The sequence below is a fragment of the Dendrobates tinctorius genome, unplaced genomic scaffold, assembly GCF_039654945.1.
Source record: "Dendrobates tinctorius isolate UK_male_01 unplaced genomic scaffold, ASM3965494v1 ptg000011l, whole genome shotgun sequence".
NCBI classification, from domain to species: domain Eukaryota; kingdom Metazoa; phylum Chordata; class Amphibia; order Anura; family Dendrobatidae; genus Dendrobates; species Dendrobates tinctorius.
The window spans coordinates 8,219,362-8,244,662 of record NW_027361679.1 but is presented as its reverse complement, the minus strand read 5'-3'; the positions used below and the strand labels follow the sequence as shown (position 1 = coordinate 8,244,662).

Sequence of the window (25,301 nt, the reverse complement as noted above, 5' to 3'; positions counted from 1 at the left end):
TTGGAAATAAAAAAACAAAACAATAAAAGTACACATATTTGGTATCGCCGCGTCTGTAACGACCTGCCCTATAAAACTGTCCCATTAGTTAACCCCTTTAGTGAACCCCTTAAAAAATAAAAAACAAAGCATAAAATAATGATTTATTATCATACCGCCGAACAAAAAGTGCAATAACGCGCGATCAAAAAGACGCATATAAATATCCATGGTACCGCTGAAAACGTCATCTTGTCCCACAAAAAACGAGCCGCCACACAGCATCATCAGAGAAAAAATAAAAAAGTTATAGCTCGCAGAATAAAGCGATACAAAAATAATTATTTTTTATATAAAATTGTTTTTATTGCATAAAAGCGCCAAAACATAAAAAAATGACATAAATGAGGTATCGCTGTAACCGTACTGACCCGAAGAATAAAACTGCTTTATCAATTTTACCGCACACGGAATGGTGTAAACACACCCCCCAAAAGAAATTCATGAAACGCTGGTTTTTGTTTATTCTGCGTCCCAAAAATCGGAATAAAAAGCGTTCAAAAAATGTCACGTGCCCGAACATGATACCAATAAAAACGTCAACTCGTCCCACAAAAAATAAGACCTCACATGACTCAGTGGGTCAAAATATGGAAAAATTATAGCTCTCAATATGTGGTGATGCAGAAACTATTTTTACAATAAAAAGCGTCTTTTAGCATGTGACAGCTGCCAAAAATAAAAACCGCCATAAATAGTAAATTAAACCCCCCTTTATCACCCCCTTAGTTAGGGAAACATAATAAAATTAAAAAAATGTATTTATTTCCATTTTCCCATTAGGGTTAGGGCTGAGATTAGGGTTAGGGGTGTGTCGGGGTTAGGGTTGGAGTTAGAATTGGGGGGTTTCCACTGTTTGGGCACATCAGGTGCTCTCCAAACTCAACATGGCGTCTGATCTCAATTCCAGCCAATTCTGCGTTGAAAAAGTCAAATGGTGCTCCTTCCCTTCCAAGCTCTGCCATGCTCCCAAACAGTGTTTTACCCCCACATTTGGGGTATCAGCCTACTCAGGACAAATTGCAAAACAACTTTTGGGGTTCTATTTCTCCTGTTGCCCTTAGGAAAATAAAAAATTGGGGGCAAAAATAGCATTTTTGTGGGAAAAAAATATGATTTTTTTATTTTCATGCCCGGGCGTTATAAACTTCTGTGAAGCCCTTGGGGGTTCAAAGTGCTCACCACACATCTAGATAAGTTCCTTAGGGGGTCTAGTTTCCAAAATAGTATCATTTGTGGGGGGTTTCCACTGTTTAGGTACATCAGGGGCTCTCCAAAGGCAACATGACACCCGCAGAGCATTCCATCAAAGTCTGCATTCCAAAACGTCACTACTTCCCTTCCGAGCCCCGACGTGTGCCTATACAGTAGTTTTCTCCCACATATGGGGTATCAGGGTACGCAGGACAAATTGGACAACAACTTTTGGGGTCCATTTTCTCCTCGTACCCTTGGGAAAATAAAAAAATTGGGGACTAAATGATCATGTTTGTGGAAAAAATATGATTTTTCTATTTTCACGCCCGGGCATTATAAACTTCTGTGAAGCCCTTGGGAGTTCAAAGTGCTCACCACACATCTAGATAAGTTCCTTAGGGGGTCTAGTTTCCAAAAAGGTGTCATTTGTGGGGGGTTTCCACTGTTTAGGTACATCAGGGGCTCTCCAAAGGCAACATGACACCCGCAGACTGTTGTGAACTCATTTTCTGGTCTACCAGTTGTGAGTTCTCCTTCCGGGCTCCCTCTGGTGGTAACAGGAGGTAGTGAGGTTGATTTAATTAGTAGAGATCTGCCACCTGATGATGAGGATAACGATTGGATCTCTGGAATCTCAGACTGGATTTAAGACAGCCGACGCCCTATTCTAGTGCTGGTGATTCCTTCTGGCTTTACGGGTCTTGGTTTTCAGCTCCGTTCCAGTCATCTCAAGCTAAGTGTTTCTGCTAATGTTCACACTTGATTTTGTTGGTCTATTCAGTTTTTTGTGTGGTCAGCCAGCCCCGGCTGGGACTGTGCTGAATTTCCACTCTTATTTATCAGTATTTGCCAATTTGCTTTTTGTCCATTATTAGATTGGCCTCTTTTTTGCTCTGTCTCAGAATATTTCAGAGTGCTGATATAGTGGGAGAAGTCTAGTGACTTCAGGGTTAATTTTGTTATCAGAAGTGTTGGACATTATTTTTGTAGGTTTTTTTTGGGCAGATTGCAGACAGTGTCTTTCCTTTCCTGTCCTTTCTAGTTAGTTTGGGCCCCATCGTTTGCTCAGCCTATTTTCCTGCCTGTGTTTGTGTTTTCATCTTGTTTCACAGTCAATACATGTGTGGGGGCTGTCTATTCCTTAGGGGTCTGCTCTGGGGCAGTTAGTTTTCCCCTTTTCTTGCTTTAGGCTTATTTAGTCCTCCGGCTGTGACGAGGCATCTAGATTCATCGTAGGAACGCTCCACCGCTGCTGCTAGTTGTGTGGTTAGGATCAGGGGTCTGCAATCTGCATAGTTACCAACCTCTCTGGTTTTCTGTGACTTAGCTTGTTTAGTTTTCTTCCTCGGTGACCCATTCATAACAGCAGACCATTCCATCAAAGTCTGCATTCCAAAACGTCACTACTTCCCTTCCGAGTCCCGACGTGTGGCCATACAGTAGTTTTCTCCCACATATGGGGTATCAGTGTACTCAGGACAAATTGGACAACAACTTTTGGGGTCCATTTTCTCCTGGTACCCTTGGGAAAATAAAAAAAATGGGGACTAAATGATCATGTTTGTGGAAAAAATACGATTTTTTTATTTTCACGCTCGGGCGTTATAAACTTCCGTGAAGCACTGGGGGAGTTCAAAGTGCTCACCACACACCTAGATAAGTTCCTTAGGGGGTCTATTTTCCAAAATGGTGTCATTTGTGGGGGGTTTCCACTGTTTAGGTACATTAGAGGCTCTCCAAAGGCAGCATGACACCCGCAGACCATTCCATCAAAGTCTACATTCCAAAACGTCACTACTTCCCTTCCGAGCCCCGACGTGGGCCCATACAGTAGTTTTCTCCCACATATGGGGTATCAGGGTACTCAGGACAAATTGGACAACAACTTTTGGGGTCCATTTTCTCCTGGTACCCTTGGGAAAATAAAAAAATGGGGACTAAATGATCATGTTTGTGGAAAAAATACAATTTTTTTATTTTCACGTCCGGGCATTATAAACTTCTGTGAAGCCCTTGGGGGTTCAAAGTGCTCACCACTCATCTAGATAAGTTCCTTAGGGGGTCTAGTTTCCAAAATGGTGTCATTTGTGGGGGGTTTCCACTGTTTAGGTACATAAGGGGCTCTCCAAAGGCAACATGACACCCGCAGACCATTCCATCAAACCATCAAAGTCTGCATTCCAAAACGTCACTACTTCCCTTCCGAGCCCCGACGTGTGCCCATACAGTAGTTTTTTCCCACATATGGGGTATCAGAGTACTCAGGACAAATTGGACAACAACTTTTGGGGTCCATTTTCTCCTGGTACCCTTGGGAAAATAAAAAAATGGGGACTAAATGATCATGTTTGTGGAAAAAATACGATTTTTTTATTTTCACGCCCGGGCGTTATAAACTGTGAAGCACTGGGGGAGTTCAAAGTGCTCACCACACATCTTGATATGTTCCTTAGGGGGTCGTTTCCAAAATGGGGTCACTTGTGGGGGGATTCCACTGTTTAGGTACATCAGCGGCTTTCCAAACGCGACATGGTGTCCGATCTCAATTCCAGCCAAAAAAGTAAAATGGCGCTGCTTCCCTTCCGAGCTCTGCCATGCGCCCAAATAGTCGTTTACACCCACATATGGGGTATCAGCGTACTCAGGACAAATTGCACAATAACTTTTAGGGTCCTGTTACCCTTGGGAAAGTAAGAATTGAGGGTGAAAAGATCATTTTTGTGGAAAAAATATGATTTTATAATTGTACGGCTGTACATTATAAACTTCTGTGAAGCCCTTGGGGGTACAAAGTTCTCACCAAACATCTAGATAAGTTCCTTGGGGGGTCTAGTTTCCAACATGGTGTCATTTGTGGGGGGTTTCCACTGTTTTGGTACATCAGGGGCTTTCCAAATGCGACATGGTGTCCGATCTCAATTCCAGCCAAAAAAGTCAAATGGCGCTGCTTCCCTTCCGAGCTCTGCCATGTGCCCAAATAGTCGTTTACACCCACATATGGGGTATCAGAGTACTCAGGACAAATTGCACAATAACTTTTAGGGTCCTGTTACCCTTGGGAAAATAAAGATTGGGGGTGAAAAGATCATTTTTGTGGAGAAAATATGATTTTTTAATTGTACCGCTGTACGTTGTAAACTTCTGTGGAGCCCTTGTGGGTTCAAAGTTCTCACCACATATCTAAATAAGTTCCTTGGGGGGTCTAGTTTCCAAAATGGGGTCACTTGTGGGGGGTTTCCACTGTTTAGGTACATCAGGGGCTCTCCAAACGTGACATAGCGTCCGATCAGAATTCCAGCCAATTTTGCATTGAAAAAGTCAAACGGCGCTCCTTCCCTTCTGAGCGCTGCCATGCGCCGAAACAGTGGTTCCCCCCCACATATCAGGTATCAGTGTACTCGGGACAAATTGCACAATAAGTTTTCCAGTCCAATTTCGCTTTTTACCCTTGGTAAAATAAAAAAAATTGAAGCTGATATATTTTTTTTGTGAAAAAAAGTTAAATGTTCATTTTTTTTTAAATATTCAAAAAATTCCTGTGAAGCACCTGAAGGGCTAATAAACTTCTTGAATGTGGTTTTGAGCACCTTGAGGGGTGCAGTTTTTAGAATGGTGTCACTTTTGGGTATTTTCTATCATATAGACCCCTCAAAGTGGCTTCTGTGATGTGGTCCGTAAAAATAAAATGGTGTTGTAAAAATGAGAAATCGCTGGTCAAAAAAAAATTTTGGTTCCAAAATTGTTCTGATGTAAAGTAAACATGTGGGAAATGTTACTTATTAAGTTTTTTGTGCCGTATCTCTGTGATTTAAGGGCATAAAAATTCAAAGTTGGAAAATTGCGAAATTTTCAAAATTTTCGCCAAATTTCCGTTTTTTTCACAAATAAACGTAAGTTATATGAATGAAATTTTACCACTAACATGAAGTACAATATGTCACGAGAAAACAGTGTCAGAATCACCGGGATCCATGGAAGCATTCCAGAGTTATTACCTTATAAAGGGACAGTGGTCAGAATTGTGAAAATTGGCCAGGTCATGAACGTGCAAACCACCCTTGGGGGTAAAGGGGTTAACATTTGTGACTAAATTAAAGACTTCTTTAATACTGAGAATTTTGGCATTATGGTGTTGTTTGCTCCAAGTTTTTGGTGGTATATCAATTTCACATGTTGTTGTGCAAATGGAATAGACAACAGATGGAAATTATTGGCAATTATCAAGACACCCTCAATAATGGAGTGGTTCTGCAGGTGGGGACCACAGACACAATCTCAGTACCAACGCTTTCTGGCTGATGTTTTGGTCACTTTTGAATATTGGTTGTTCTTTCACACTCATGGTAGCATGAGACGGACTCTACAACCCACACAAGTGGCTCAGGTAGTGCGGTTCATCCAGGATGGCACCTCAATGCAAGCTATGGCAAGAAGGTTTGCTGTGTCTGTCAGCGTAGTGTCCAGAGGCTGGAGGCGCTACCAGGAGACAGGCCAGTACACCAGGAGACGTGGAGAGGGCTGCAGGAGGGCAACAACCCAGCATCAGGACCGCTACCTCCGCCTTTGTGCAAGGAGGAACAGGAGGAGCACTGCCAGAGCCCTGCAAAATGATCTCCAGCAGGCCACAAATGTGCATGTGTTTGCACAAACGGTTAGAAACTGACTCCATGAGGATGGTCTGAGGGTCCGATGTCCACAGATGGGGGTTGTGCTCAAAACCCAAAACTGTGCAGGACGATTGGCATTTGCCAAAGAACACCAGGACTGGCAAATTAGCCACTAGCACTCTGTGCTCTTCACAGATGAAAGCAGGTTTACACTGAGCACATGTGACAGACGAGACAGAGTCTGGAGACGCCGTGGAGAGCGATCTGCTGCCTGCAACATCCTTCATGACCAGTTTGGCAGTGGGTCAGTAATGGTGTGGGGTGGCATTTCTTTGAAGGGCCACAAAGCTCTCCATATGCTCGCCAGAGATAGCCCGATTGCCATTAGGTACCGAGATGAGATCCTCAGACCCCTTGGGAGACCATATGGTGGTGCGGTTGGCCCTGGGTTCCTCCAGGACAATAGACCAGAAAAATTCACTAATTCATGGAGATTGGAAAAAACTTAGTGTACATAAAAATCCCCTTAAAAAACACAATTTTATTAATGATCATAAAACACACCTTCCCAGTGACGTTGAAAAAATGTCAAAAATTAGACCTAGTATAAGGTGCTGCATAGCCATACATTAAGGCCTGACTGATACCTTCCTATCCGTGGAGGTTGGCACCCTAATAGTACGATATTGGCGCCCCCACTCAACGAGGACTATCCCTCGCTTCCCTAGTGATCCCTAATATCACAGAGGGGAAAACAATTTCCAGGATAGAACAGTAATGAAAAAATCAGAATGCCCTAGAACTTATGCAGACCAAACAGATAATACAGCAATAAAAACATTTACCATATCATGATATCATGTGACCCACAAAGATAGAATGACCTCAAAAGAAGGCCAAATCAGCAGCTATTCTCACTTGGAGAGATAAACATCCTCAAATACAATCAACAAATGATAAAAAGGTCACTTATCATGTCTCATGGGGGACCCTCAACGCGTTTCCCCGCCGTAGCGGTTCATCAGGAGGAATAGTCCTATCAGAGATATTGTTGCTGCTTCATGCCTGATACCTCAATAATGATGGCACCAGGAGTCTAGGAAACCGGATTTAAATAACCGGTATGATTGTATTGCATACCACCCACTATCCGGCAGTCCAATCGGTGTGAAGATGCAAATAACTGAGAGCCAGGTGTGCAGCAAAAAATGTCATATACCTGAAAGCCCGCCGCTGCATTCGATGTTCAAAATGGAAGGGGGGTCATTAGCGTGCGTTCCACCGTGGGGCGTATCCAATATAGCGCCCATACTTCCGGTCGCGCAACCCCCTCAGCGGGCTGTAGCCTCCGGAACCATCCTGTGCGGGCAGGACGGAGGGGAATCAAAGATGGCGCCGGGACTTCCGGTCACATGTTTCCCCTTTGCTCCCGGACACGCCCATGGAAACCAACAATGGACGCATCACAAATGGGGCCGGAACTTCCGATCACATGTTTTCTCCCTGCTCAGTGATGTAACCATAGAAACAGACAGAGCGCATCACATGAAATAGACAGAGAATAACAAAAAGTCTGCCCGCAATACAGAGTCCCAGGAGTCAGATTTGTCACAGTAAGGATAACCCCAGCACTTCACAGATAAATAGTAAGTCTAGCAGTTCCAATGTCCTCATATTCGGCATAGTGCTGCACATCAAAAATTCAAGGAATATAGAAAAATAAAAATATGCATATTGCTATGCGATAAATCAAATCAACCATACAATGTGGTCCATGCCATACAGGCATCATCCAATATGCCAGACATATAGAGCCCCTTATCATAACCCCCTATAACAGAAAAGAAGGCAAGTTCAGCCAACCAGAGAATCAAAAGATCATAAAAAACAGGCATATGAAATGCATTCATTCATCCCATTAGGGAAGACCGATTGCAATCTGAACATCCATTCACACTCCCGTCTCAGAATTAGATTGTCCAGATTACCTCCCCTAGCCCTTGGTTTGATTAGTTCAATCATATTAAAAGTGATGTCACCCATTCGACCCTGATGTATACCATTGATGTGTCTGGCGACAGGGGTATCACGTTTGTTTCTGATATCCCCCAGGTGTTCACCCACCCTCACCCTTAATTCTCTAGTGGTTTTTCCCACATAGTCCAATGGGCAGGTACACGTGGCCTTATAGACCAGACCTGTTGATTTACAGTTTCCAAAATCCCTCACATAAAAGGTCTTACCATTGTGTGAACTCATAAAGGTTTTACATTGAAGCATATATTTGCATTTGGTACAGTCCCCACACTTGAAGAAGCCCAAAGGTTTTCTATCTAACCATGTACCCATTCCCTTAGGTCTTTGATAGAGGCTGTGCACAAGCCGATCCCCTATAGATCTCCCTTTTCTATATGTAATGGAGGGTTTAGATGGTACCAGCCCCTTCAAATTCGGGTCAGCTAAAAGTATCCCCCAGTGCTTTTTGAGAACATGGTACACCCTGTCTGACTGACCATCATAGGTGCCAATAAGTCTGACAACAGTGTCCCTGACAGTATCTTCTTTTTTTGACTGGAGGAGAGAGGGCCTATCCGCTATAAATGCTTCATGCCATGGCCCATCCAAGAAACGTGGGGGATAACCCCTGTTTCTAAATCTATTATATAGGTCATTGGCCTGTTTTCTATAGACATTCAACTCCGTGCAGTTCCTTCGAACCCTAAGGAACTGCCCTTTGGGTATCCCCCTCCTCAGAGGTTCCGGGTGATGGCTTGTCCATCTCAACAGACTATTTGTTGCAGTAGGCTTCCGATAGGTACACGTACTGATCCTTCCATCATCATTCTTTGAAATCGTCAAATCTAGGAAGTTAATACTTGTGGTGTGACACTCTGAGGTAAACCTTAGTCCCACTATATTCCTATTGATACATTCAATGAAACGAAGGAAATCTGACTCAGGGCCAGACCAGAATATCAGAATGTCATCGATATATCTGGCCCACAGATTAATAAACGGAGTCCACCACTCCTCTTCCCCCCCAAAAATGTGGGTTTCCTCCCACCAGCCCAGGAAGATATTAGCATACGTGGGGGCACAGGGGCTCCCCATCGCAGTCCCCCTGAGCTGGTGGAAGTACTTACAATCGAAGAGGAAGTAATTCCTGGTGAGGACAAATCCCAACAATTTTTTAATGAAACAATTATGTGTTTGACACTCAACTGCTCTCATTTGTAGAAAATGGGTAACCGCCTTCAAGCCCCACTCATGTGGAATGCAACTATACAGTGCCTCTACATCGATGGACGCCAGCAGGGTGTTTTCCTCCAGAACAACACCCTCCAGCAGGTTCAACAAGTGTGATGTGTCGCGTATATAGGACGGTAATGTGGTCACAAATGGTCTTAAGACTTTATCCAGATATACACCACTATTCTGAGTGAGCGAGTCTATTCCAGAAACTATGGGGCGACCTTTAAGTGGTTCAAACCCCTTATGCACCTTCGGTAATGCATAAAAAGTTGCTATTGTGGGAGAATTCGGAAGTAAAAACCGAAATTCATTATCCGAAATCACCCTATTCTCTTTTGCTTCACTTAGAATGGATAATAACTCATTTTTATATCCAGTTGTTGGATTATCCCGTAAGACCTCATATGTGTCCTCATGATTCAAGAGCGCATAGCACATTGCCCTATATTTATTATGATCCAAAAGCACCAGGTTACCTCCCTTATCCGAGGCTTTAATAATTATTTTAGCATTCTTTTCAAGTCCCTCAAGAGCCAACTCTTCAGAACGGGAAAGATTGGATGGATGGCTCTGATTTATACTTGAAATTTTACGGAGATCCTCCTCCACCATCTTGGTAAAAATATCAATGCTCAAAACCTCATTATTAGGTGGCATCCTGGTGCTTCTATTTTTCAGGGTAGTAAATGGGCCCAAACCCCGTGGTTGCTCGTTCTCCCTTAGGAGACTAGTCAGAGCTTCCAGGCCCTCTATGTCCTCTTCAGATAAACCCAATTGGAGACACTGTTCACGGTCATGTTGCTTAAAGAAAAGTTTCCATTTCAGATTGCGACCAAATAGGTTCAGATCTTTGACCCAATTAAAGCAGTTGAATGTATTAGTTGGTACAAAATTAAGACCCTTCTGCAGCACACAATATTCATCTTTAGACAATTCATATGATGACAAATTGATAATTTGCCCCTGATCAATTACATTCTTCTCCTCAGGTCGTATCCTACTGTTGGACCTCTGTCCAAAAAAGATTGTGATACAGAGGATGATGATCCCGAGGAGAAATGTTGTACCCCCCTTCCTCCCCCCATATCCCTTTGTCTGTGCTGATTTCTTGGTGGACGCCATCTCGACCTATTGTGTCCACTTCTTCCCCGTTTTGAACATCGAATGCAGCGGCGGGCTTTCAGGTATATGACATTTTTTGCTGCACACCTGGCTCTCAGTTATTTGCATCTTCACACCGATTGGACTGCCGGATAGTGGGTGGTATGCAATACAATCATACCGGTTATTTAAATCCGGTTTCCTAGACTCCTGGTACCATCATTATTGAGGTATCAGGCATGAAGCAGCAACAATATCTCTGATAGGACTATTCCTCCTGATGAACCGCTACGGCGGGGAAACGCGTTGAGGGTCCCCCATGAGACATGATAAGTGACCTTTTTATCATTTGTTGATTGTATTTGAGGATGTTTATCTCTCCAAGTGAGAATAGCTGCTGATTTGGCCTTCTTTTGAGGTCATTCTATCTTTGTGGGTCACATGATATCATGATATGGTAAATGTTTTTATTGCTGTATTATCTGTTTGGTCTGCATAAGTCCTAGGGCATTCTGATTTTTTCATTACTGTTCTATCCTGGAAATTGTTTTCCCCTCTGTGATATTAGGGATCACTAGGGAAGCGAGGGATAGTCCTCGTTGAGTGGGGGCGCCAATATCGTACTATTAGGGTGCCAACCTCCACGGATAGGAAGGTATCAGTCAGGCCTTAATGTATGGCTATGCAGCACCTTATACTAGGTCTAATTTTTGACATTTTTTCAACGTCACTGGGAAGGTGTGTTTTATGATCATTAATAAAATTGTGTTTTTTAAGGGGATTTTTATGTACACTAAGCTTCCTCCAGGACAATGCCAGACCTCATGTGGCTGGAGTGAGTCAGCAGTTCCTACAAGATGAAGGCATTGAAGCTATGGACTGGCCCGCCCATTCCCCAGACCTGAATCCGATTGAGCACATCTGGGACATCATGTCTTTCTCCATCCACCAATGTCACATTGCACCACAGACTGCCCAAGAGTTGGCGAATGCTTTAGTCCAGGTCTGGGAGGAGATCCCTCAGGAGACCATCCGCCACCTCATCAGGAGCATGCCCAGGCGTTGTACAGTAGGGCGGTCATACAGGCACGAGGAGGCCACACACAATACTGAGCATCTTTTCCTTGTCATGAGGCATTTCCTCTGAAGTTGCATCAGCCTATAATTTGATTTTCCACTTTGATTTTGAGTATCATTCCAAATCCATGGGATATTCATTTTGATTTACATTTGATAATTGTTGTATTTTTTTGTTCTGAACACATTCTACTATGCAATAAATTAAAAATTGCAACTGGAATATTTCATTCAGAGATATCTAGGATGTGGTATTTTAGTGTTTTGAGCAGTGTATATCAATTTGATATAGTCCTATCCCTAATGGTGGGACGAAAACTGAGCTGTGACTTACACCACATAGTAAACACCAATAAAAAAATAAACTTTTGTTGTCTTTTTGGATATCTACAGAGCGCTGAAATGCCTGCTCTGCCAGAAAATGGAGTCAGTGATGGAGCGGTCACACCATCCTCGATTTATGACCAAATAAACGAGAAACTGCTTAGGCCACATTCACACTAGCAGTATTTGGTCAGTTTTTTACCTCAGCACCTCGAAGCCAAAACCAGGAGTAGGTGATAAATCCAGAAGTGGTGACGGGTTTCTATTACATTTTTCCTCTCATTGTTCCTCTCCTGGTATTGGCTACAAATACTGATAATGTTTCCAGAGTCCTATCGCTTTAAATTTCAGACACTGGTGGCTGAAACGGATCCATCCAAAAAAACGGATCCGGTGCATCCATTTGTTGTCAAACGGATCCTTTTTTTACTCTTTGGCAGATGTCGACTGACGTCAAACAACTGAAGTGTGAAACAGGCCTAAACAGGTCTGTGGAGCAAAAGAAAAAAAAACGATCCTTGAAAACTCCCTTACGTTTTAGTTTCAGAAAAAGGCTGCATGTGTGAACTCAATACTCTGCCCTCCCTGTCACTAATCCCTCACGTGCTGCAGTGCTGATCACTGTCCGTGTCCGTTTTCTAACCTTCCGCCAGTAACTACGCCCATTTGAAACCACGCCCACATAGAAGCCCCGCCCACCGCGTGTAGCCGCTGTCGGAACCTTCCAGTCTCGCTGCAATGTGCAAGAAATGTGTCGCCGCTTTAGCCACGCCCACCCGCACAGCTCACGCCCAGCTACCTGCTGCCTGCAGCTCCGCCCATAAGAACCGCCACCTATAGGACAAGACGTCCTTGGCATGTGGCATCTGCCGGCACGCAGGCATAGGACGGTGCACGAGTGGTTCCCTTTCCTGTTGTCAGTGTTGGCCACTCCCTGTTAGCGCCTCAGACAGGCCGGTTACGGCACCGCCCAGCAGTCTGTATCGGCGGCACACGCCTTCTTCACGTCTCCTCCTCCCCGCCGTCCTGTGGTGCTGCCGGGTGAACCATGGCGGCGGTGACGGCGAGAAGAGTGTGCGAGACAGAGCATTGCACCAGCGAGGCCAAGCTGCAGTGCCCGACCTGCCTGAAGCTGGGCATCCACGGCTCCTACTTCTGCTCACAGGTACTGGTCATACTGAGGCCTGTGCCATGCTGTTCTGCGTGCCTGTGTGTAGCCGTGCCGCGTCCTGCGTGCCTGTGTGTAGCCGTGCCGCGTCCTGCGTGCCTGTGTGTAGCCGTGCCGCGTCCTGCGTGCCTGTGTGTAGCCGTGCCGCGTCCTGCGTGCCTGTGTGTAGCCGTGCCGCGTCCTGCGTGCCTGTGTGTAGCCGTGCCGCGTCCTGCGTGCCTGTGTGTAGCCGTGCCGCGTCCTGCGTGCCTGTGTGTAGCCGTGCCGCGTCCTGCGTGCCTGTGTGTAGCCGTGCCGCGTCCTGCGTGCCTGCGTGTAGCCGTGCCGCGTCCTGCGTGTAGCCGTGCCGCGTCCTGCGTGTAGCCGTGCCGCGTCCTGCGTGCCTGTGTGTAGCCGTGCCGCGTCCTGCGTGCCTGTGTGTAGCCGTGCCGCGTCCTGCGTGCCTGTGTGTAGCCGTGCCGCGTCCTGCGTGCCTGTGTGTAGCCGTGCCGCGTCCTGCGTGCCTGTGTGTAGCCGTGCCGCGTCCTGCGTGCCTGTGTGTAGCCGTGCCGCGTCCTGCGTGCCTGTGTGTAGCCGTGCCGCGTCCTGCGTGCCTGTGTGTAGCCGTGCCGCGTCCTGCGTGCCTGCGTGTAGCCGTGCCGCGTGCCTGCGTGTAGCCGTGCCGCGTGCCTGCGTGTAGCCGTGCCGCGTCCCTGCGTGCAGCCGTGCCGCGTCCCTGCGTGCAGCCGTGCCGCGTCCCTGCGTGCAGCCGTGCCGCGTCCCTGCGTGCAGCCGTGCCGCGTGCCTGCGTGCAGCCGTGCCCGTGGGGTGAGTGCTGTCCTGTGTCTGTGTATAGTCTGTGGAGTGAGCGCTGTGCCCTGCGCGTCTGTGGAGTGAGCGCTGTGCCCTGCGCGTCTGTGTAGCCAGTGCCTGCGTAGTGCATGCTGTGCCCTGCGTGTGTATGCGTATAGCGTAGTGAGTGCTGAGCCCCGCACTGCTGTCCTGCATGTGCCTGTGTATAGCCTGTGCCCGTGTAGTGAGTGCTGAGCCCTGCACTGCTGTCCTGCATGTGCCTGTGTATAGCCTGTGCCCGTGTAGTGCGTGCTGTGCCCTGCGTGTATGCGTATAGCCTGTGCCCGTGTAGTGTGTTGTGCCCTGCTTGTATAGCCAGTGCCCGTGTAGTGAGTGCTGAGCCCTGCACTGCTGTCCTGCGTGTGCCTGTGCCCCGCGTGTGTCTGTGTAGCCAGTGCCCGTGTAGTGAGTGTTGTGCCCTGCTTGTATAGCCAGTGCCCGTGGAGTGAGTGCTTTGGGCATCAATAACATGATGTTAATGCAGAAATACGGCTTTGAATTGTTATGGTGACACTTTAAATGCATTGGGGAGCTTGATAGGTTTCCTTCAATCTGTGCTACTACATTGCAGTGCGATGCGAGTGTATAGGAGCACATTGTGACCCCGGTGGCACTCTGACAATATGGCAAAAAAAGACAAAATTGGACTTCCTGCCACTTGTTTGTCGCAGTTCCCTCGGGATTACAATGTGTCTGTATTCGCCTGTATTGCACAGCAATGTAGCAGCGACACTGAGCGAATAATGGTCGTGTGACAGGTGTTGCTGCCTAAGTCGCCGTGTAGCCCTAGTCTTAGGGTAATGTGCACACGTAGTTTTTAGGTGCTGCGGATTTCTCCCCGTGGATTTTGTAAAATCAGCAGGTAAATTTCAGGTCAAAAGACCTGCGGATTAGGCTGCGGTTTTGCCCTGTGGTTTATCACCTCTACAATGGAGGAGATGAGAAACCGCAGCGGAATCCGCAGAAAAGAAGTGACATGTAATTTCTTTCTGCGGATTTTAAACCGCAGCAAAACTGCGTGGAAAATTCCGCAGCATGTGCACTGCGGTTTCCATTTTACATAGAGTAAAATGGTACTGTACAACGCAGCAGATTCTGCTGTGGACCCGCAGGGCCAGAAACGCTGCAGATCCGCAGCGTGTGCACACACCCTTAAGGGGTATTCCCAAAATTTCAAACGATAACCCCTATCCAGTAGGGAAGTGAACATACTGATTGCTGGGGGGCTCTGACCACAGGAACCTCAGCAATCCTGATGACATGGCTCTGCTGATTATGGGACTGCCAGAAATAGATGAGCACTTAGGTCATCGGTATAAGATCATTGGGGTCCAAGACCTGACCGTTAGTTCTGTCATCGAGCCAATATCCGTAATGTACAGAGTAGAATGCAGCACATCGGTTAGTGGCTGTTACTAATTTGTCCCTCACTGATTGTATCAATGACTTTTATCTACAGATACATGTATAGTCCCTGGGGGTCCAATTAGTAGAACAATCAACTGTCACAAGACCACTGGTTCTAAAGACCACTTTATGAATTGAGTGGTAGTGAGCATTTTACATGTCGGTAAAGGCCCTTTTACATTTAGCAATGCACCAGCGATCCGACCCGGTCAGGATCGCTGGTGCATCGCTAGTGAGCTTCCACACAGGCAGATCTCACAGCGATGCAGCAGCGAACGATACTCACCTTTCACACACAGCGATCCTGGCGTCCTCACGCCCGCCTCCACGCATCGCTCGTCGTCACATCAGGAAGCTGACGACGAGAAATGGAGCCGGACATTCTCGCGCGATCAGCGACAGACAGCAGGGGAGCCGGTCGGAGGTAAGTATCAGACATAGCGTTATCGCTAGCAATATCGCTATAACGTTACAAAATCGGTGAAGTTATAGCGATATCGCTATGTGTAAAACCCCCTTAAGTCTCATGGAAGGGTGATAAGTGCATTTAGAAAGACCCTTGATGGGCAAGATCTGCTGCTACACCCCTACCCAGTGGGAGAAAAAATTCTATTTGGAGTATCCACTACCATCCATTCTCTATTCTGTCTAATCAAATGTTAGAGGGAACAGGACCCAGAATAACATCTGCCTTCTACGACCCCTCCTAAAGTGCAAAGACAGCTGGACAAACTCCTTTGATACTAGACCCAGTGAACTACTTCACTTATTGGGTGCTGCCAAAAAGCATATTCTGTATAGTGGTGACCAAGCGTCCATGTACATTGGGCTGCACCCCTAAGTCATGTGGTCCCACTAATCTAAATAGGATTTTCCTCTCTGTGAGTCATATTCTGAGCGTTTACAAAGACTTGGCTTACACCAATCTATCAATCATGTGGTCTTCGCATAAGATGTCCATTCGTTCTGAACATGATCATTCATTATGGATGTATTTCTCTACAGTATTTCCCATAAAAATGTTCATTCCTATTTTGTGTGAATTTTACTGTTTGTCAATTGTCCAAAAGATTGTAGACAGCTAAGTGTGTGGGTATGATAGAGCAAGCAGAACAATGTCTTAGCATTCATCCCCTATTCAGTGAACTGATACGGCAATTAGTTGGGGGTCTGGCTTATTGAATGCTGTCTAATCAAAGTCTATGGCATTGGTGGGAACAGCTGAATCTTTAAAACTACTTTTTCCTGTTCCGTGGCTGTTTGTGTCATAGACTTTATCCGCAAGGCACATACGTGACTCCCTCCCAATCAGTGGAGGTCCAATAACTTGATCTTCATTTTTAATGCTTATCACTTTCTCTCTGGATAGGTGACATGCGAAGGAATTACAATAAAACTTTTACTCTTCGCCACGACAGCACCCACTTGGAGAGAGGGATCCGCCCATAGGAACAGGAAACCTACAGAGATAAAAGAGGGCGGTCCGCCTCTCCTCAGTTGGTTTCCTGTTCCTATCGGAACCACAGGATCTCTACAGAAGCAGATTAGCGATAAACGAACTACACATGTCGTTAAGGGATGCAATGTCCCTCCTGGGGTCCCTTACTTCCTGCATCCCGGCAGTTCGGTGGGCCCAATTCCATAAAAGAGATTTACAGCATCAAATCCTCTTGGAGGAGATTCAGGACCAGGGGAATTTAAGTAAAAAAATCACTTTATCTCAGATAGTCCTAACCTCCCTAACATGGTGGCTAGACGATAATAACTTATCGGGAGGAGTACCATGGGTAGTAACACCCTCCCGTATAATTACTACTGACGCCAGCCCCACAGGATGGGGAGCCCACATGGGAAGCACCTTCACCCAAGGCTTATGGGATATAAGGGAAGAGCACGATTTATCAAACTTGAAAGAGTTAAAAGCAGTGGGTCATGCATTATATCATTTTCTCCCACAGTTACAAGGAGAAAACGTAAGAATCCTGTCAGACAACACCACAGTGGTCGCATATCTGAACAGGCAAGGCGGGACTCGATCAGTCGCATTAATGTCTTCCGCAAGGAAGATCTTGTCTTTAGCCGAAAAACATTTTTCATCTCTCTCAGCCCTCCACAGAAGAGGAGAAGACAATGCGGAAGCGGATTTTCTAAGCCGCCACACACTGCGGCAAGGAGAGTGGTGCCTGAGCCGGCAAATATTCACAAACATCGTGTCACTATGGGGCCTTCCCCAGATAGATCTCTTCGCCACCAGGAAAAACAAACAAGTGCGAAGATTCGCCTCTCTGAATGTGACAGACAGCCCAGAAATCCTGGATGCCCTCCAGGCCCCATGGCGGTTCAAACTGGCATATGCCTTCCCCCCAATCATACTACTACCGCAGGTGATCAGGAAGATCAGGGCAGAGAAGGCACGAATAATCTTAATAGCACCATTCTGGCCCAGGAGACTGTGGTTTTCATGCCTGCGGGCAATGTCAGTGACTGACCCTTGGGTGCTTCCTTCAACCCCCAGGCTACTCTTGTAGGGGCTATTCTTCCATCCTCATGTGGACAATCTCCACTTGACGGCTTGGAACTTGAAAGGGAAATGTTGAGGGCAAGAGGTTTTTCGGAAGGGCTAGTCAACACTCTCCTACAAAGTCGGAAATTGTCTACAACAAAAATTTACACCAGGGTGTGGAGAAAATTCCTAGAGTTTCACACAGCCCCTGATTCCAGAGAAATTCCAATAACAGCAATCCTAGAATTTCTACAAAAGGGAAAAAATTTAGGACTATCTGTTAACACTCTAAAAGTCCAGGTGTTGGCTCTAGGGGCCCTCTATAGTTATAATGTGGCAGGGAATAGATGGATTACCAGATTTATCTCGGCCTGTGAGCGGAGCGAACCGGTACACATACCTAGGGTCCCTCCTTGAGACTTGAATTTGGTGCTGGAGGCCCTTACACGTGCTCCGTTTGAACCATTAGACTCAATATCCCTTAAACACCTATCTCTCAAAACAGTACTGCTAGTTGCACTAACCTCAGCCAGAAGGGTTAGCGACATACAAGCACTATCGATAGAACCCCCTTTCCTATTAACATTCCAGGATCAGCTAATATTAAAACCAGACCCCTCATACTTACCAAAGGTAGCAGGGAAGTTCCATAGATCACAAGAAATCCACCTCCCCTCATTTTTTAGTAACCCTTCTACTCCAGAGGAAGAGAAATTTCATACGCTAGATGTTAGAAGAGCAGTATTACAATACATCGAGAGATCTAGCAGCTGGAGGAAGAGTAGGGCTCTATTTATTTCCTTCCAGGGCCAAAAGAAGGGATATGAGGTCACAAGGGGTACCCTGTCACGATGGATCAGAGATGCGATCAGCCTGGCATACTCCGCGAGCAATGAAGATCCCCCGGAAGGTATCAAGGCACACTCCACCAGAGCAATGGCTTCTTCTTGGGCAGAGAGGGGAGATGTCGCAATCGAGTCTATATGTAAGGCTGCTACTTGGTCAACGCCCTCTACCTTTTATAACCACTATAGACTGGAGTTATCATGCTCATCCGACCTAACCTTTGGTAGAGCGGTCCTCGGCACGGTGGTCCCTCCCAGGTGAAGGTCTCTGGAAGTCTCTCCAAGTGGGTGCTGTCGTGGCGAAGAGTAAAAAGCCGGATTACTTACCGGTAATGCTCTTTTAATGAGTCCACGACAGCACCCGTTCACTAACCCTCCCTAGAAGTTTATATATATATATATATATATATATATATATCATCTTAGTTATAGAAATAGAATGAGCATATAGAATAATATAATGGCCTAATTGGCGGTCCTCCGGGTACTCTGAAATCCAACTGAGGAGGAGAGGCGGACCGCCCTCTTTTATCTCTGTAGGTTTCCTGTTCCTATGGGCGGATCCCTCTCTCCAAGTGGGTGCTGTCGTGGACTCATTAAAAGAGCATTACCGGTAAGTAATCCGGCTTTTCTTCTGCGGATTCACCAGACTGACCAAAGTAATGCCCTGGCCTCACCATCAGTGGCCGGGGGTACAATTCCAAAAGTAAAAATTCTACTCCATTTATTTTATGGATAAACGTATAACATTCAAATATAAATAAGTCAATTATTTTGCTAAGCCAAAGATTGCTGCAGCCATAGGAGGGTGAGACCAGATGGTGTGGCTGGCTGTGCTGTCTCATCTCACTTTATAATACTTTGTAACTTGTTACTTTTTTGAACAGTGTTGGCCCACCCATGTCTCGCCAGCAACTAGGGGATGTCTCACTGATTAGGCCAGTCTTTGAGAAATGATGCAAAGTATTAGGAGAAATTGAGACCTCTTTGCTGCCCAATATTTACATGGGTTCTAATCATTTACAAAAGTGCACCACTTTCCTGCCTTCTGGCTTCCTGCTTGCCGGGGAGCAATACGCTACTGCTGAAATAACAAGTCATTGTCCCACAGGCCCAAACTTCGCATTTGCCGATACTGCAAGCAAATGCAGTTTTGCCTCTGGGGAATCGGGAGTGCAGTAGCACTGAAGCTGGCTTTGAGACTGAACAGTCCAAAAAGACCCGGACAGCTTTATAGCAGTATTCTCAAATACTGATCCAAAGTGTACAATGTGCAAAACAAGCTTACAAATACCCGTGTTACCACTATTATCCTTATACCAATTTAGGAAGTGAACAGAAAAAGCACAACTTTTTTTGAATTGGTAGACAAATTTTCTTGAATTAATTCAATTCCATCCCATAGACAAAAATTTAAAATAAACCTAAAGTAACCTCAGATGTGAGGGACACAAAAAAAGGCTACTGGCTCCTTTAAACACATTGACTGAATAATGAACTTCAAAGCACAAAGAAAGTGGCTTTGTGACCTCAATAAATATAGTGCTACATGCTTGAGAACAGAGGATTTTATCACCCAGATCGCTACTACTCAAATAATCCGAACATCACAAATGTCCATATCCTGTGCCAACAGGTCTAAACACTTCGGCTACTTTCACACATCAGGTTTTCGGCGTCAGGCGCGATCCGGCGTCGTGCCGGAACGCCGGATCCGGCAAATGTTTAGTAAAACCTGATGTGCCGGATCCGGTTTTCTGCCGGATCCGTCTTTTTCTTGACAGACAAAACCGGATCCGTCTCATCCGGTTCATCCGTTTTTCTATCCGTTTTTCGACGGATTACGCCGGATCCGGTTTTTAAAATTGACCCTTGTGGCCTTCCGAACGGGATTGGCTACTGGAAAACTATATATAGCATGTTCCTACAGCCCTTCTTTGACAGGTTGTAGAGGAGAAAGTGCAGGTTGGAGAGAAGAGCAAGTTACTGGCGAAGATGGATGTTGTCATTGGAAATATTTTGAAGAATTTGGCGGATTTTATAGCGGAGGCAAATCGTTTGAGGGTGATTGTTCTGGAGAAGGAGAGAGCGAGACAGCAGCGCATCAGGCATCGTAGACGACGTTTGTGGATCCACCCCATCACAGCCAAGAGAATGACGCATGGGGTCTATTCTACACTCTGCATGGACCTTCGACGAAACCCGGATAAATTTTTTGGATATGTTAGGATGAAAATGGAGAATTTTGATTACTTGGTGGAGCGCATTGCACACCGCATAAGAAAAGCGGACACCTATTGCCGCTTCTCTGTTTCACCCGCAGAGCGTCTGATGGTGACTTTAAGGTAAGCCACATTTATTGGATGTGATCGCATCAGAGCACACTTTCACTGCAATCTTGTTGGTGGTAATTTGTATCTCCAAGTGTTATAGGTCAGTTTTGGTATGTAATGCTGTGATTTAAAACTAATTTATTGTTTGTTAATTCCCCACAGATTTCTTGCAACTGGAGAATCCCTTTCGTCACTGCATTTCCAGTACAGACTCGGGATTTCCACCATATCTGGAATTGTGAAGTACACATGCCGTGCACTGTGGGACTCCTTAGCTGAAGAGTTTTTACCAGAGCCCACAACAGAGAGGTGGATTGAAATTGCTGACAAGTTTCAACAGATATGTCAGTTTCCAAACTGCTTGGGCGCTGTGGACGGGAAACATATCCGCATTGTAAAGCCAGCTGGATCGGGATCGGAATATTTCAATTACAAGAAATATTTTTCAATTGTCCTCATGGCCATCGCTGACGCGGAATACAAATTTATTGCGGTTGATATTGGGGCCTATGGCCGCTCCAATGACTCTCAAGTTTTCAAACTGTCTGCCATGGGGCGTAAACTGTATGGAAACACCTTCCAGTTCCCACCACCTAGACCGCTGCCGCAAACATCTGGTCCACCTATGCCATTTGTCTGTGTAGGGGATGAAGCCTTCCAGCTGTCAGAACACCTTTTGAAACCGTACTCTAGCAGAGGATTGACAAGACCAAAACGCATTTTTAATTACCGCCTCACAAGAGCAAGAAGAATGGTTGAATGTGCCTTTGGTATTCTGACAGCCAAATGGCGGGTCCTATTGACTGCGATCAACCTCAAGACAGAAACTGTGGACGAGGTGATCAAAGCGTGCGTGGTACTCCACAATTTTGTTATCTGCAAGGAACCCATTTCCATTGAGGTTATCTGCAAGGAACCCATTTCCATTGAGGACACCTCTGAAGAAACCACCTTGCAAGATTACCATGACATTACCACTAGAAGTTCTGTGACGGTTTCAGTAATGAGGGACAATTTTGCACTATACTTTATGTCACCTCAAGGCAGAGTACACTGGCAGGATGACAGAGTGTGAAAGATTTGTGCCCTAACCAAACTTGTGTACCTTCTGTACCAACAGTATATACCTTAGCCAACTTTGGTTGGCAATCTTGTCATGGTCTCTATTTTTAGCTTTAGGCCACAGGTGTGTACCTGGTTGTGTTTTATGCAAAGTATTTCACCTTTTAACAAAAGTTGTGTACATTGTTAGGAAATCACCAACAATAAACACAACTTTTTAGGTGAAATACTTTGCTTCAAACACAACCAGGAACACAACTGTGGCAAAAAGCTAAAATTTACCCACAGTTATATACCTAGTTTTGAATACCATTTCACCTTTTAAATAACCTGTATTTAACCTTTTTCGCCGCAGAAAGAAATGACAACCAGTGTAAAATAATTTAACTTTTATTGAAAAATGTTTTTTTTTAGTAAACTTTTTTAAAATGTTAATAAACATGTTTAATAAAAATTTGAAACTATAAAACTGAAACCATAAAACTGGTCATTTTTATTTAAATACACACATTATAATTCTGTGTAGTGTGTGGTGGAAATACTGCTGTAGGGGCTGCGGGACACTTCGACACTGGGAGTGTGGAGAGAGGACTGGGATCGTGGTGGGGAAGGAACAGTTGGAGGTGAAGGTGTGGAAAAAACTACAGAATGGGTGGACATGTGGGAAGCAGAAGAGGTGGTGGGTGGTGGAGTGGAGGGTTGGGCAGGGACTGTAGGAGCAGATGATGTTGATGGCAAGTTGTATGGGGAAGGAGTTTGGTACGGGGCAGGTTGCTGGAAGTGGGGAGATGTCTGGTACGGGGCAGGTTGCTGGAAGTGGGGAGATGTCTGGTACGGGGCAGGTTGCTGGAAGTGGGGAGATGTCTGGTACGGGGCAGGTTGCTGGAAGTGGGGAGATGTCTGGTACGGGGCAGGTTGCTGGAAGTGGGGAGATGTCTGGTACGGGGCAGGTTGCTGGAAGTGGGGAGATGTCTGGTACGGGGCAGGTTGCTGGAAGTGGGGAGATGTCTGGTACGGGGCAGGTTGCTGGAAGTGGGGAGATGTCTGGTACGGGGCAGGTTGCTGGAAGTGGGGAGATGTCTGGTACGGGGCAGGTTGCTGGAAGTGGGGAGATGTCTGGTACGGGGCAGGTTGCTGGAAGTGGGGAGATGTCTGGTACGGGGCAGGTTGCTGGAAGTGGGGAGATGTCTGGTACGGGGCAGGTTGCTGGAAGTGGGGAGATGTCTGGTACGGGGCAGGTTGCTGGAAGTGGGGAGATGTCTGGTACGGGGCAGGTTGCTGGAAGTGGGGAGATGTCTGGTACGGGGCAGGTTGCTGGAAGTGGGGAGGTTGCTGGAAGTGGGGAGGTTGCTGTTACTGGTGAGGTTGCTGGTACTGGGGAGGTTGCTGGTACTGGGGAGGTTGCTGGTACTGGGGAGTTTGCAGGTGCTGGGGAGTTTGCAGGTGCTGGGGAGTTTGCAGGTGCTGGGGAGGTTGCTGGTGCTGGGGAGGTTGCTGGTGCTGGGGAGGTTGCTGGTGCTGGGGAGGTTGCTGGTGCGTAATAGGAGGGGGAGGATGGAAAGTGGCTGGAGGGGGTGTAGATTTAATAGGAGGGGGAGGATGGAAAGTGGCTGGAGGGGGTGCAGGTGGAGGAACTACTGTGGTGGGAGGAGGAGGTTGGGAGGTAACTTGCTGGAGAGCAGCGTGGCATGAATGCATTACATGCATCTGCTGGGAAGGAGAGAGCGTTTCCATGCGCTCCACAACAGACCTGAAAAAGGTGTGGTTTGGCGAAGATCTTGCTTCTGAATGCATGGTTTGCAGAAGTGTCTTCACCTCCAGAATGCTGGAGTTGATCTGCTGATAGCCTGCGGAGATTTGCTCTGACAAGACTTTTAGACAGTTCTGGAAAGATGCATTCAGATGCAAGAACTCTGGCGCATAAGTCTTTTCCTGACCCCTCTGCCGCTGCCGCCCAGTACCCGCAGGTGTACTAGAGGTGGCAGGGGCAGAAGGGTGGGGTAAAGGGAAAGCGATCTCCTCACCAGCAGCTTCATGTAATGTAGGCGGCCACGATGCTCCTGTGCTGGTGGATGGGACAGATGGGTCGAATGTGTTGGAAGGCTGGGAAGGTGCAGATGTACCGGGGCGATCGAAGTGTCCCTCGGTGCCGGTCTCCTCAGGGATCGCCTCAGAAGGGTCCAATCGTGCCGGCTCCCGAGTGCTGCTCACCGTGCTGTGGAATAAAGAGAAAAAAAAACAATTAAAATACTGACATGGTATGGCCCTGGCTGAAAAAAATTTTTACATCTAACATTTTTTTTCACATGTGGTGTGTAATATTTACCTTCTGGTGACCATTGTTTCCCGGAGGAACGACAGGGCTTCTGCGTACTTGTACTTGCTCCTGCGTCCTCCAGATCCACTCGGGGCCCGCATCTCTTTATTGAACTCCTTCTTGAAACGATCTCTCACAGACCGCCACCGATTCACAATTCTGTTCCCTGAAACGAGAAAGGAGTGGTTAGTATACAACATCAGTGTTTCCCAAACTCCAGTCCTCATGGTCCCCAGGGGTCATGTTTTCAGGATTTCCATAGTAAATAGAAATCCTGAACACATGATCCGTGGGGACCACGAGGACTGGAGTTCGGGAAACACTGGTTTAAATCAAGCAAACGGTACTGTATATACTTACGCTCTGTAATCTGGGCCCGAACATCGAGGTCCTCCCAGCGTCCCACAAGGAGCGAACAGATTTCCTCCCAGAGTCGTCGGGTAACGATCAGGTCAGCGTGGCGGCGGTCAGCCATATTCCAGAGCGGCTCCCTTTCTCTGACGAGATCGATGAGGCGGTCCACATCAATCCCTCCATCCTCAACGTCAGAGTCGGGAGCACGCTGTGAAGGCTGTTAAAGAAAAAGACAAAAATAACATAATTAGCCTCCACAAAAGAAATGAAATAAAAAGTGCAAAAAAAAAAAAGCAAAAATATTTATACTTACACGCTGGTGACCGCCGCGTTGCTGTCGCCGACGACCCTGGGAGGCACTGCGAAGACCTCTTGGCCAAGCACCAGATTGGGAAGACTAGAGAAGAAAACAAAAAAAGTTATGTCTTTGGATGTAGGCATTTGTTTGCTGTGTGTGGTCTGCAGAACATTGTTTTCTATGTGTTGTGTGTAGTGTGATGTTGTGTTTCTGCGTTTGATGCAAAAAAACTTACCAATTGTGAGCCCACTCCAGGTGTCTGTCCACCCCTTCCTTCTTCTTCTGGGAGCTCCTCTTCATCTTGTGATTCCTGTTTTGAAATAAAAGGCCATGAATAGACATATATTACAGAGAAGATGGATTTTGGAAATAAAAACTTACCGTCAAACGCTGACGATGCGAGGGAGGGCTCCCAGAAGATGATGTGCTGTCTTCCTGGTGGCCACACTCCATGCCTGTGGGTGGTGTTCCAGTTGCTGCCATTGCTGCTGCTGCTGCTGCATCTATTGGGCGGCTGTTGAATAAAGAGAAACAAAGGGCCAATGAATATCTTGATATTCAATAGCCCTAGTTTGGAGGAATGGGT

At 46.3% G+C, this 25,301-nt stretch overlaps 1 protein-coding gene across 1 annotated transcript in view; it reads left to right on the top strand.

Moving 5' to 3' along the window:
* Positions 1-12,453: 12,453 nt before the first annotated feature.
* METAP1 (methionyl aminopeptidase 1) overlaps positions 12,454-25,301 on the top strand; it is a 73,992-nt gene continuing 61,144 nt past the window's right edge. Inside the window, exon 1 of the mRNA XM_073589713.1 lies at positions 12,454-12,762. Coding sequence (XP_073445814.1) covers positions 12,646-12,762 — 117 coding nt within the window. The 5' untranslated portion in view covers positions 12,454-12,645. The remainder of the gene's footprint in view (positions 12,763-25,301) is intronic.